The sequence below is a fragment of the Canis lupus genome, chromosome 14, assembly GCF_048164855.1.
Source record: "Canis lupus baileyi chromosome 14, mCanLup2.hap1, whole genome shotgun sequence".
Lineage (NCBI taxonomy): Eukaryota > Metazoa > Chordata > Mammalia > Carnivora > Canidae > Canis > Canis lupus.
In genome coordinates, this window is record NC_132851.1 from 5,082,518 (window position 1) to 5,096,803 (window position 14,286).

Consider the following 14,286-nt stretch of genomic DNA (forward strand, 5'->3'; position numbering starts at 1 on the left):
AGAAGGGAAGGATGCTTAAGAGCTCACCCTCTGGGAAGCAGTTCTGAGCTTATTGCTATGTGACCTCGGGCAGATTACTTAGCACTTTCTGTTCAATGTGTTCATCTGTGCAAAGGGCATCATTACCATTGCCTGACTTTAAGGCTATCGTAAGGAATAAAAGGTTAACCCATGTTAGGGGTTTAGAAAACTCATATCTGGCATATGGGAGGTGCTCTCTAAGTATGCGTGACTTATTATTGAACACTATTTGAAAAGTGTAAAAGTAGAAAGAAGCAAATAAAAACTCACGTTTGATCACTGGTAACATTTTGAATTTTGATTTACAGGCAAACACATGTTAACCAGTTTTAGTTTAGCACAGATTGAGATCTCTGCAAAATCTTTTTATTTTGTGATTCTTTCTTGTCTTCTTCCTTCCACTTCCGATTGTAATACCTTTCTCCTTATGGTGGTTACTAGTGCCCTGTGTTTTGCCTTTTCTATATCTTAGTTATTTTCCTCATTCTCTCCGACTCAGTTCTGGATTACTTACTAGGTGGACTAAGGACACTAGCAAAGCTGGGACACCAATGAGAGAGAGAGAAAGGTGCAGGAGGGCGGGGGAAGGAGGAAGGGAGGAGAAGGGAGAGAGAGGTAATAAGTGTCAACCAGTGAATCAGCATATTTGGCAATGAGTATATATAAAGTGAAACTATTATTTTCAATAAACATAAGTTTTGTCTTTTATTTTTTTTCAAAATATTTTATTTATTTGATGGAGAGAGAGCACAAGCAGGGGGAGCAGCAGAGGGAGAGGGAGAAACAGGCTCCCACTGAGCCATGGACACTGGGTTTGATCCCAGCACCCTGGAATCATGACCTGAGCTGAAGGCAGACACAACCCATTGAGCCACCCAGGCACCCTCACTAAAGTTTATAATTTTAAAACCTATCCATTTTGCGTGATGGAGGGCATCGTATTATGTATATTGAATTAATTGGATCTTTTCTTTTTTTTTTTTAAGTTTTTATTTATTTATTCATGATAGAGAGAGAGAGAGAGAGAGGCAGAGACACAGGCAGAGGGAGAAGCAGGCTCCATGCAGGGAGCCTGACTTGGGACTTGATCCCTGGTCTCCAGGATCACGCCCTGGGCCAAAGGCAGGCGCCAAACCGCTGAGCCACCCAGGGATCCCCGGATCTTTTCTTTTTAAAACATATAACTGTCATTAATATGAAGATTATCAATATTACCCGAGGCTCGTGGATTCATTTCATTTTCCTCGAATTCTATATGTATGAGGTCAAAGGCTAAGGTTAGAGTCATTAAGAACAAGTTCTCAGTGTAGATACTTCCTAATGAATTTCAACTCTTGTTCTAACATGGAAGCTGTCTGCTATCTCTTGTGATTTCCTCGAGCAAACACCAAAAGGAGAATATTCACTGCTGAAGGAAGACAGCAGTGGAATGACTAACATCATTGGCATTTAAACAGTGATTTTAACCCTGGCTAGGATGATTGGTTCACCAGTTTCTATTTGCAAGTATTATTTTGTTAATGGAGAAAATGCTAAGATTCCAAAAGAAAGAATAATTGTCACTTCTTGAAACTTCACTCTTAAGTTTAGGGTCTGAATATGGCATCACCTCCACCCCTGGAGCTAAAGGAATTATATGCCAGGAATCAGCTACAGTAGATCAGCTTCAAGCTATTGAAATAGAGGAAGACTAAACCCCAAGTGCTGAACACTCAGAGTGTAAGATAAAATATTCTATGTGGAGAATAGAATTCATATTATCTCATGATAAAGTCTGTGTGTGTGAGAGAGAGAACAAGAAAGAGATGAGAATGGGGTTTGGAGGGGGAGATTGAAGTACAGGATATAACATGAAATCCTGAGAATGATATAAAAGCTGCACTTCTGAGAGAGAGGGATGTGGCTTGTCCCAAGTGGAAAAATTATTTTGTCCCCAACTCAAGTCACTGTTGAGGATGATGGACAACAGGGTAGGAGAATGGCCCATGACTTTCAGACCTTTAGTGATTGGATTTTAGTCTTCCCTTGTTTTGCCTCTGGTCTGTTATGTAAATCTGTTTGGTTTCCTAGTGTTGTAGCTCAAATTTAAGGAGAATAGAAGAATGAATCCTTAATTTAATTGGTGAGAATTAGGAGGTAAGAGAAAGTTTATATATGATCAATGCTGGTTAAATGTACAGTTATACTTCCTAAAATAAAGGCAACCTACATTTGTGTAGCACTTTATAGCTCACAACCAACTTTACAAGTACATCATAAATTGATTTTATGAAAACATGAAAAATATGGCTCCTCGCATTCCCTGTATCATTTTTGAAACTACAACTTCTACTTAGATGTTCTGGGAAGATTATTCCACAGGGCTGCAATCTGGATTGAAGAGGGGAAACTTGAACGATAGGGAGACTGGGTGGAGGCCTGAAGAGAGAAGACCAAAGCTATGAGGATGGAATATGGTAATTGACTCTGTGTAAAGAGCAAAGAGAAATAACACTAGCTCATGGGTACGCAGCTTTTACACTGTGTCTGTGTTTAATTCTGACAAAAATACTAAGGATATCATTATTCTACTTCATTTGGGGGTATATCCCAATTTTACAAGTGAGGAAACTGATAATACAGAAAGATGAACTAACTGGTCCAGGGTTACACAGCCAGTAAGTAGTGCAGCCAGGATTTATGTCTCCAGACTGTGTGTGTGTGTGTGTGTGTGTTTTTTAGACTGTGTTTTAAACTAGTACACAAGATTTTATGTCTCCAGAGTCTATATTTTAAACTAGTACACAAGATTTGATTCTAGACGACCAGAGACAGAGGTGATGGTGAGGAGTGCCCAACTGAGAAATGGTGGTTAGCTTAGTTTGGATATGTTTAGTTTAAGAGCATCTGAGCAGAAAGTGCAGAACTGGCTCTCTGGCAATATACATGTTAGTCATTAAGGTAGAAAATCAATGAAAGTCATAAGAATCAACAATGGAGACAAAAGAGCAAAGACCCCAGGATTATCAGAATTAGAGGAATAGGAGGAGAGTTGAGGTGGAATAAAAACTAGGAAAGAATGGTGAGCTGCAGAGGAGAACCACCTTCCTACAATGTCTGGGAAGCCAGGCAAGGCAAGATTCTACAGAAGTAAGAAAAGTCTGAGAAAATTCAAAGAGATTAAAAACTGGGAACAGTCTATTGGATTTTTGAACAGAAAAATAATATAACTGTTTCTAAATAAAAATAATTAATAGAATTAATGGTGATGAATAGAATCATTCTTAAAGAGAAGTAATACTTCCAACTATTATTAATGGAACTATTTATCTGTTATGTGCCATAAATATCTGAGTTATTCCTTTATAACACTATGAGAGATTGATACCATGTTACAGATGAAGAAGGAAGCCCAGAGAAGGAAAGTAACTCGTTCAAATTCAACAATTGACAAAACTGAAATTAAAACTGAGATTTATTCAACTCCAATACCATCCTCCCTCTGGATTGACACCCCATCACCCCAACAACAATAACAAAATAAAACAAAAAACCCACAAAAACCAACGGCGACCTTTTAGGAGGTATAAAAGAAATGGATGATGAGAAACAGATCGAAAGTGGTAATTTGTGTGAATATGTCATGCCCTCATTTTTGTTTTGTGGTCCCAAGTGGAACAGATTTATGTCTGGTTTTATTGACTATTACTGCACATATTTTTAGAAGGTAAAGACTTGGTACGCTACTGTTCGTTGGCTTCTCCCTAGCAAAGCATTCCTGCCTTAGACTCTTGCTAATGCTCATGGGGGGATGGTAGGTTGCCTTTGGCGGAGAGATCTGGAGCTTTTCCTGACTCTGAGTTGTGATCTCAATCACATGACTGCTCCACCTCTTTCCCTACTTCCGCTGATGACTCATCTCTCAACTGTTTTCTCAACATCCACGGAGTGAAGTAGTGGATTAAAGAAAAAAAGGAGAACACAAAGTTGTATGTGTGACCTAAAACAGCCTTTAGCCTTGCTGTGAATGGGTCTTAGGTGTTAATCTAAACTTTTCTCCAAAGGATCAGGGATCGAGTTTATGCTGCTGTTTACAGTTCTGTGTTTGAGGCTACCCAGAACATACTATACCTAAAACTACAAAAAGAATGTTTAAAAATTGACCAGAGATGAAGTAGAACTGCCATTCCAAAAGATCGATTGATGAAACAGCTCCAGAATGTGTTCCAAACTCTGGTAAAATCTGCTCTGTGAAACTTTCCTGTCTTTATACAGCTACACGTTTGCTTAGTGTACCAGAGATTATTATTTTTTTTTATTAAACCAAGCTTTATTCAACAATGCTCTGTACCAGAGAGATTATAGTTTATGAAACAAACAAACAAACAAAAACCCAAAACCAAAAAACAAAAATCAGAGTCATTATGCAGTTAAAGAAAAGAGCATAAAAGGCTCCTTTGGCCATCAAAAATGTGAAAGTGGGATCCCTGGGTGGTGCAGCGGTTTGGCGCCTGCCTTTGGCCCAGGGCGCGATCCTGGAGACCCGGGATCGAATCCCACGTCGGGCTCCTGGTGCATGGAGCCTGTTTCTCTCTCTGCCTGTGTCTCTGCCTCTCTCTCTCTCTCTGTGACTATCATAAATAAATAAAAATTAAAAAAAAATGTGAAAGTAAACAGCTAGTCAAGTTGTACTTTCCCAGAATATCTCTTTCCACTAGTCATGTAAGGATTCATCAACAATTTCATCATAGGGGTAAGGCTGATGAATCTAAATTTATGACTGAACATTTGTACTAAGAACCAATGAAATCGGCACTCCAGAAGACTCAGCAGGGTGGAGGAGTAGGGACTTGAAGAAGGAAGACTTGAAGAAAATCTCTCCAGTGAATCAGGATACCACTAAATGCAAACCAGGAGTTGGCTCTTATCCTGCAGCCTGGCACTTCCTGCCAGACTTTTGGAAATTAGCCAGTGTTGTAATTAACACCTTCTTTTTCCCCAGCAATATATGCTTCTCTCAGTCATCAAAGAAAATCAGATCCAAATCTTTTTCGATAATTAGGTCACTGCAAATAACATGAAGCTCTCATTTCTTCCTGTAGGATGAGCATTTTAGGAAGGCTGCATGATGGCTGGACCCTCTAGGGCACAGATGGGGTTTCAGAATTTGCTGTCTCCCCCTCTATATGGGGGAATCACCCAGGATGCCCCCAGTTGAACAACTGCAGAAGGGGTGGTGGTGGCATTGCCACACCTGGGCTTACCATCTCTGCTGTCTTGGTTCTCCCCAGAGGCCTCATTTCTTCCACTGATAGACTCTTAGGATGTCACCAACATTTCTGTCCCCAAATCCAACTCTATCCTATGTAAATGAGTAATTTTTACAACATGAAAATGCTATTTTACTGTTAGATTGGAATAGTATAAATTTCTCTAGCTGATTCCAAAATGAATAGAAATGTGCTCCTTTTGTCAAATATTCCATTATTCCAAATTACCCAAAACATCCTTCAGTTTGCAAAATGTTTTCCACATCTACCCATTTCAGCATGGACCACCACATCCCTACCTTTAGGTCTTTGTTGAAACTTCAGCTCCTCTTTGATTCTCGAGTTAGGTTGGTCCCCTTTGTCATATACCCTCATGGCACTGTCCATTTCCTTTTCTCTCACCTGTTGCTCTTGTAATGGTGGTGTTGTCTCTCCACTTGGTTATAGGCTATGTGGTCAGGGGGACAACATCTGTTTCCTGTGCCACGCTGCATCCTTGATGACTAGCATAAGGCCTGGCTCCTATCGAGTTTGCGGTAAATACTTAAGGAGTATTGCTAAGCGAACAACTTCAGTTTCCCCCTAACATGGTTATCTTTAACACTTTTAAACTATAACTGACTTCACCAAAAATTGTTGCACCAGAAACTTCATAGAAACAAAGAACTGTGCATTCATCATTGTACCTGCTATTTGTATAGCACAGTGTAATTTAGAACTCTATTTTCTCTATTATGTTATTTGCTTCTCACAGGCGTACTGTGAGCCTGGTAGGGTGGGCGTTGCTGTCCTTATTTAAGGCATGAAAAAGCTGAAACTCAAAGTTTTCTGTCTGTAAATGGTGAGCAAGGACTCACTTCCAGTACCCACTGCCAGTCCATGTCACCTCATGGCCTCATGCTCAGGAAACCCTTCCACCAGGGTTTTCCCCCTTTACTTCCAGAAACCTCATTACGACCCTTTTAATCCACTTCATTTGCAACTCATTATCATCTCTTTCTTCCCAAACAGTTTCACCGAACACCAGCGCAGAGTTGAAGTCAGGGGCCTGGAGTCTATCTAGCCTAGAATTCCACTCTACTAAATGTGGATTTCCCAGTGTCATTCCCTAATAGATCTTACCACCAATGACAGTGTCATTTTCTGACCTCACACAGGCATCGCACTGTGCCAGCACAGAAAGGGCCTTCCATGCAGTCTTTATCGAGAGTGCACACCAGTTCTTTATCACAGAGTGAGCTGAGAGACCATCTCCCATTGGAAGGTCCCATAGGAGTGTCAGCTGAAAGGTTCCTCTGAAAGGAAAGGTTAGAGCTGAGTGACCATAGAGGACCCATGGTGGCTCAGTTTCCATTCATTAGTTCAGGTGTTGTCTTCACCAGTCCTGTCACTTGTCTGTATGATGTTATTAAGAGTTGTAGTGGTTATTGAATTACAATATGTCATTGTTACATTTTGGTTATTTTTCAATGAACAAACAGTAGAGGGCCAGGAAACAAATGCCAAAGCCTCTCCAGGCTCCTTTACCTAACACCTCTAGTCCCGGCCCAGGGACCTGCTGAGGACTGTCACTGTATTTGGGTATTTGAGTCACTGTCACATCCTCTGCAAGAAATTGCCTTGTCAATTGCTACTTTACCCAAGTTTGGCTTGGTTTGGATTGATAAATGACTCCATCCCCTTATTGTTTCTACTGAAAATTCTCTAGATACTCTCCTCACTCTCCATGAGGATTTTATAGCCTGGAGCTTCTGTGTCATTTCAATATGATCCTGGGGGCAACACAAGATTCTCATATAAAGTCTGTGTGTTGCTTCATATTCTTATCATGCAGCATATCAGCAATGTCTTACTTACAAAATAGCTTCTGCCATTTTTAATTAAGAGACTTGGATGGGCCTATAAATTTGCAAGCAATTTCAAATGTAGGTTAAACTAGATGAAAGTTTTTGGTAATTGCTAATGTATTGACTGCATTAATATATTATACATATTTATTTATTTATGTATAATTACAACTCAGAGACTTAAATGTCCTGCTTCCCACAGGGTCACATGCATTCTAATATTCAGTAATAAAGAGCAGTCAAATAAAAATGATTTGGCTCCTAGAATGACAGAATAGGAAAAATCAAGTGTGGAGGGAATCACCTTGCATTACTTATCCAACCTTGTAAAGACCATCATTACTTCTCAGGGCTCCATAAATGCAATGTGGCATCCACTTCCCTTCTCCATTCTAGGGAAGTACAAATTAACCATTTAATGTATGTATTTTTAGTGGAAAAAGGAACATTTCTCTGATAATGAACCCCACACTTCTCTTATTTTCCAGTAATAAACGACTGGTGGCATTAGTGCCCATGCCCAGTGACCCTCCATTCAATACCAGAAGAGCCTACACCAGTGAGGATGAAGCCTGGAAGTCATATTTGGAGAATCCCTTGACGGCGGCCACCAAGGCGATGATGAGCATTAACGGTGATGAGGACAGTGCTGCTGCCCTGGGCCTACTGTATGACTACTACAAGGTAGATCCTGCAGCCCTGCCTCCCTCCTTTGTCTGACCCCAGAGACTCTCCTTGTTGGTATGAAGAGGGGAGAGAACATAGTATTTCCACACTCACTTTGGAATTCAGCCTGTTGCTATTCTCATTGTCTCCCTGTGTTCTCGTCAATGGAGTACAACTTCACTACTCACCCAGAGGAAGTTTTCATTTTGGAATAATTACTTCTGTGGCCTCTGTTCACATATGTACATACTATCTCCATGTAATTTGTACTTCATACCATATTGCAAATACTTCCTTGCTGCCATTTCTCTTTATGATTTTTGGTGAATAAAAATATTACAGGGGCACCTGGCACACTCTGTCAATAGAGCATGGGATTCATAACTTCGGGGTTGTGAGTTCAAGCCCCATGTTAGAGGTAGAGATTACTTTTAAAAAATTACATTACATGGCTATACCTCAATTTAGTCATCACTTGGTTATTGAGCATTTAGGTTGCTTTTAGATTTCTCATTTTATAAGAATCATTCAGGGTTTCTAGATTTATTGATTTTTTTAAAGTCTTATAAGGAATATTCTAATGAGTGCTTTGTGTTAGACTTTTGTAGCAATTTCAAAACCTAATTTTGTTATAATCCTTTTTCTATTTGTTTTGATGGGTAATAAATATTTATTTTGAAAAACCTTTAAAACAAAATGAATATAATTCACTTCCATTTCAAGAATACCTGCCACACAATACCTTCAAAATAGGAGTATTTTAGGAAACCTAAGGGACACAGTGGTCTGTCTGTTAGAAAGATACGATCTATTCTGTTAGCACTGGTGAAGTGTAAAAAAACAGCATGTATTTACTGAATGAGGAGAGTGCCAGCTTTGATTGTAAACAGCACTGGCTTATGCTGGGAATTGGCACAAAGGTGAAAATGGCTGTGTTTATTTTGTTGGTTGGGCACAGTGAATGCTTTATTTTAGAATAAGAACTGAGTCCCCGCCTCCTTCTCTCCCTCCATCATGAGATCATCCAAGAAGAACAATTCTCCTTTTAGTAAGCTTTAGTCTCTTCTTCCTGTTTTCCTCGTTTCCTGCTTTCTCCGTCCTTCCAGCAGTTGTGTTGCACATTTGCAAGTTGTGTTATTTCCTGTCTCCTAAACCAGAGTTCTCATACTTCTGAAGACCTCCTACCATTAATGTGACCCTGATGTAATCACTTGGGCCATGACAACTTCCTTTTGCGGCTTTTATAACTATATTAAACCAATATGTTAGCTAATAGTTTTGTAAGATGTTGAAGAAAAATGTCAAGATATATTTTGAAGACATATTGTTCTAATTTTTTAAATAGATTTTATTCCATCTCTGTGAAATGGAAATCATTTCAGATACCTGTATTAGATGGCAATTCTTTTTCATTAATGAAAAGAGAAGTATACCTCAAAACAAAATACTTAGTAATTTATTAAAGCAATGTATTTTATTTCCCATAGGTTCAGAGAATAATTATTAGTAAATATGGTATCTAGTTACTTCTCCTCTTGCATTTTTTAATATTTAAAGGAAAGTTGAAACATTTACTGTCTTTAAATATGTTCAGATGCAGAATAGAGAGTTTATGTAAAACTCAATTTGTTGCCAAGTCTATAACTCTTTCTATTGAATTAATATTTTTCAGGATTAATTTATTAATTTAGGAAATAAAATATTGAAATAAAATGTTTCCTGAAATTGTGTGGATGAATAGAGTTATATGGCCCCTTTTATTTCATACAAGCTATATTATATTTTTACTTGAAACATTTTAAACATTAAGAATTAGTCTTGTTTCCGGAAACTGTGCAAATGATAATTTTCGGGGCTTTGTCAGATCTCTGGCATTCACAACTTTTGTGATGGTACTAAAGTTACAACAAAGTTAAATCTACTTTGAGGGTAGACCTTCTCTCTGTATGAAGTAAAATATTAATGAAAAAAGATTCTATTTTTTGAATATGTTTTGGAAAGTTAAATTATTGTAACAGTTACTGATATATCATCACTTAAATTCTATAGATTTTTTTTATACCTCTTTGGAAGTCCTAAATACACTATTTTCCCTCGCTTCTAAGGTTGGAGTACATCGCCCTTCAGGGGACAATAGTGGGCTTTGTCAGAGAGTGGAGTGTGTGACACACAGCAGGCACTCAAGAAATGGTGATCTGTGTCCTTGGAAACTGCAAAGACATATCTTGGTATAATACCTCATACATTTCAAAGTCTTTTCATGTAAATTTTAAATTGTCACCATAGGATCACTGCAGTGAAGCCCATCATATTTTATTTTATTTTATTTTTTTAAATTTTATTTATTAATTCATGAGAGAGAGAGAGAGAGAGAGAGAGAGGCAGGCAAAGACATAGGCAGAGGGAGAAGCAGGCTCCATGCAGGAAACCTGATGTGGGACTCGATCCTGGGACTCCAGGATCATGCCCTGAGCAGAAGGCAGGCGCTAAACTGCAGAGCCACTAGGCGTCCCAAGCCCATCATATTTTATAGTTCAGGCTACTAAATGGGATTTACTTAAGGTCACTAGACAGTCCTGTACATTCCCTAATGCTGAATAATTACACTGTATTAGTCTGCAGGGCTACCATAACAGAATACCATAGACTAGGGGGAGCTTAAACAGCAGACGTTTATTCTCTCATAGTTCTGGAAGCTGGAAGTCCAAGATCAAGGTAGTGGCATGGTTGTTTTCCAGTGAGGCCTCTCTTCCTTCCTGCCCTTGCAGATGGCTGCCTTCTGGCTGTGTGCTCATATGTGTGTGTATATTTCTCTGAGTGTATATGTTTCTTTGTGGTGTCTCTTCTTATAAAGACATGTGCTATTGGATTAGGGCCCCACTGTTATGACCTCATTTAATCCTAATCACCTCTTGAAAGCCCCTATCTTGGGACGCTTGTGTGGCTCAGTGGTTGAGTGTCTTGCCTTTGGCTCAGGGTGTGATCCCAGGGTCCTGGGGTTGAGTCCGACATTGGGCTCCCTGCAGGGAGCCTGCTTCTCCCTCTGCCTATGTTTCTGCTTCTATCTCTGTGTCTCTCATGAATAAACAAAGAAAATCTTAAAAAAACAAAACAAAACAAAAACAACCCTATCTCCAGGTACAGTTACATTGGGGTTAGGGCTTCAACACATGATCTTTGCAGAGATAAAATTCAGTCCATGACACTGTCCACCATTAGAAATTGCCTTTTTGAACCCCCACTTAAAGATGGGTTCAACTTTTTAGAAATCCATTCAAACTATATTAAATGAGATTATTAAAAAATAACCAATTGCTAGAATTTTCAAAATTTAGGGCCTCAAATAGAAGCCCAATTTTCTATCCAGTTCAAGCTACTTATCCATAGCAGCTTTAAAGTCAAATGTGAACTTTTGATGAATTTCAGGCATGGCAGAAAAACAACAAATTCCATTAGTTAATTTTAAAAGTGGTTTCATTCACTTTATCTTACTTCATTTTCCTGTGAGAGAGCTGGTGGTTCATTATTATCTGATTCCAGCTCTATGAAAACATGCTTCTTTGGCTAATTGGTTCCTATCTGTTTTGTTGACCATGTAGTGCTGGAAACCAGTTTGTTGGTTTGCTTGTTTGTCCGTTTATATAGCCCATTTATCTGTCTTTCTATCTGTATATCCATCTATCTATCCACCCATCTAATATTCATTAACTAGCTGTGACCGTCCAGCAATGGTGGTAGATATGGAGGTGGAATGGATATCCAAAGACAGAGAGGACTTTGATGGCTCTGCTGAGAGAAGGAGCATTGTGTGTTTGAGATAAAGTGTGGCTACATGCACAGCACTGATCGAGGCTGCTCAAGTTGAGGTGGGAACTTTTTGGAGCCATGTTTTCAAGAGTAATAGAAAGCATTGAAGAATTTCAAGTTTGAGTGTAATGAGATTAGACTTGCATTTTTAAAGTGAGTCTGGATCTTCTTAATGGATCCAGTGGATTTGCAGGGACTAAGTGAAGGAGAGAAGAGACCAGTTGGGAGGCTGATACAGTAGCCCAGACAAGAGATATTGGAGGCTGAACCAGGAGGCAAACATCCAGAAGGAAGTGGATAGATTTGAGACATATGGGATTTAGCATAAGTGTCTTCAAGACTCATGTTAGAACATGTATCCACAGTTCATTTTTAAGGCTGAATAATATTCCATTGTATACATATATACCATATTTTTTTTGTTCATTATCTGTGAACAGAATTTGGTTTTTTTCCAGCTTTTGGCTATTGTGAATAATGATACTGTGAACATTATGTTTATCTGTCAACTTCAGTTGGTGGTAGAAGCTATGTTTCATTCACCTCATTTCTATCTAGCACTTAGCAATGCCTGGCACATTGTAAACCCTCAACATTGACATGTGAACAAAAGACTTAAAATTGATTTATTTTATTTATTTATTTTACTTTTTTAAGATTTTATTTATTTATTTATGAGAGACAGAGAGAGGCAAAGACATAGGCAGAGAGAGAAGCAGGCTCCCTGTGGAGAGCACAATGTGAGACTTGATCCCAGGACCCCAGGATCACAACCTGAGCCAAAGGCAGACGTTCAACCACTAAGCCACCCAGATACTCTGATTTATTTTATATTTGTTTAACAAATGCGTATAAAGTACCAGATATTCCAAGTGCTTTGAAAAAAATTAACTCATTTAATTTTAGTAAAAATGCTGTGAGACATAAGACTGCCATTAAGCATGGTTTACAGATAGGGAAAGTGAGGCAGAGTTTAGTTACTGATAGAGCTGAGATTCGAACCTAGATAATCAGGTCTGGATCTTGACTGGTAGCTACTATGCTATGCTGCCTCTCTTATCCAGCTGACTGGGCTTGCCTGTGTATCCAGGTGAGTGGAAACCATAAAAAATTCTGGAAGAATCCAGAAGAGAGATACTTTTCATAAAGGCTCTTTTATGTCAAAATAATGAAGGCTGCATTTGCGTGCAAAGGAGTGAGGCTAGCATGAAAATGTGGAGATGTGGCAAAAAAACACAAAAATAAAAACAAAGCAAAACATCCAATCAACCACACAAACAAATCTAAACCTTTTATTCATGTGTTTGAAAACTATGGCAGAGACAAGAGAATGTTCTGTACTGCAGTGGGGCGATTGGATGGTGGTCAGAAATGTGGCTGGTAGAGGCATCTCTTTTCTGTAGTAGCACATTTTCACTAATCTTCCAGGTAATGTGTTGGTGTTGTGGTTGCCAAGACAATAACAAAAGTGCATTAGAAGAACAACTATGGAAGCAAGGCTACAAGCTATGGAGGGGTGGTGGTTCAAGGATGGTCCAGGTATACTACATGCTGCTGTCCTTCTGCACGGGACAGCCGCATGCCCTTTGCTCCTCTCAGTGTCAGCACCTGAGGTCCCTCCTCAGAGTGGAGGGTCCGCTCCTGTTCTTTGAGAGGATGCTAAACCCAAGGTGATTTCTATCTGTTCCAGGGTCCAGTTTCCCCCACCACTCATGGTGTTTCTTTCCCCTCATTCACTCCCAAGGTGGGGCAGGTTTGGTGGGGGAGGGTGGTCACGTTGAGTTGCCTGTGTCAGCAGGTGCACAGCACAACCAAGATCGTTATGGCCTTCTGTTTATCATCACCCCTTTTGCGTCTGAGTGTCATTGCCACTCAGACTACTCATCTGCCTATGGCAGATGTGCCACCTTTTCCTGGAGAACATTCCATTTGAATATCTTTGCTTATGCTGGTCTCTAGCTCTATACTTACTCACAGTTACATCTACATAAGTCTGACTATGCTTGGTAATATTTCTAGGTTCCCCGAGACAAGAGGCTGCTGTCTGTAAGCAAAGCAAGTGACAGCCAAGAAGAACAGGATAAAAGGTATGGTGTTATGTAAAGGAATATGCCTGGCTCCCCAAATAACTCTTTTTCTGTATTTTTGAAAACAACAGCATTAAACTATAATTTTTGCTTTTGAGAGGAGATGGGATCAAGGAGTTTAGCCTCTTCTGTCTTTTAGTCTGGACCCAAACTGTATCTCTTAGTAGGGAGAGCAAATTGCATATTTTGGTTGTGCATTCAAAGGGTCATCAGCAGGTTCTTGATATATCCTATCTTCTTTCAAGAAGGCTGAAAATCTGTGGTTAGAGGTGAAACGCTGGCAAGTTTGCCAGGGCAAACTTTTCTGATCATTCCCATGGCTGGATAATTGTAATCAAGTCCCTGAGGGAGTGAGCCATGTAGAAATTGCTTTTGATGAGTGGGAGAGGAAGGAGATTGGACTGTTTCTCCCTCCAGGAGGCAGCTGGTAGAGAGCCATGAGTAGCAGCAGACACCATGAGGGTGCAGGGTCAAGAAAGATGTTAGGAGATCATTATGTGACCCCCACCTTTCCTGCAACCCTGAATTAAGAACCAATTGAGAAACAAGATGCAGACAGATTGAAATTAAAAAGGAAAAAAAAATCAGTTTTATTTCTGATTAAGCCAA

The 14,286-nt window shown here is 39.5% G+C and overlaps 1 protein-coding gene across 5 annotated transcripts in view; it reads left to right on the plus strand.

Moving 5' to 3' along the window:
* The window catches only part of GRHL2 (grainyhead like transcription factor 2), a 157,843-nt gene that overhangs the window by 38,953 nt on the left and 104,604 nt on the right, over positions 1–14,286 (plus strand). For all 5 annotated transcript variants that reach the window (XM_072774067.1, XM_072774064.1, XM_072774065.1 and 2 more), the window contains exons 2-3: positions 7,606–7,801; positions 13,610–13,677. In XM_072774067.1, the coding sequence (XP_072630168.1) occupies positions 7,634–7,801; positions 13,610–13,677 (236 nt within the window). In that variant the 5' untranslated portion in view covers positions 7,606–7,633. The remainder of the gene's footprint in view (positions 1–7,605; positions 7,802–13,609; positions 13,678–14,286) is intronic.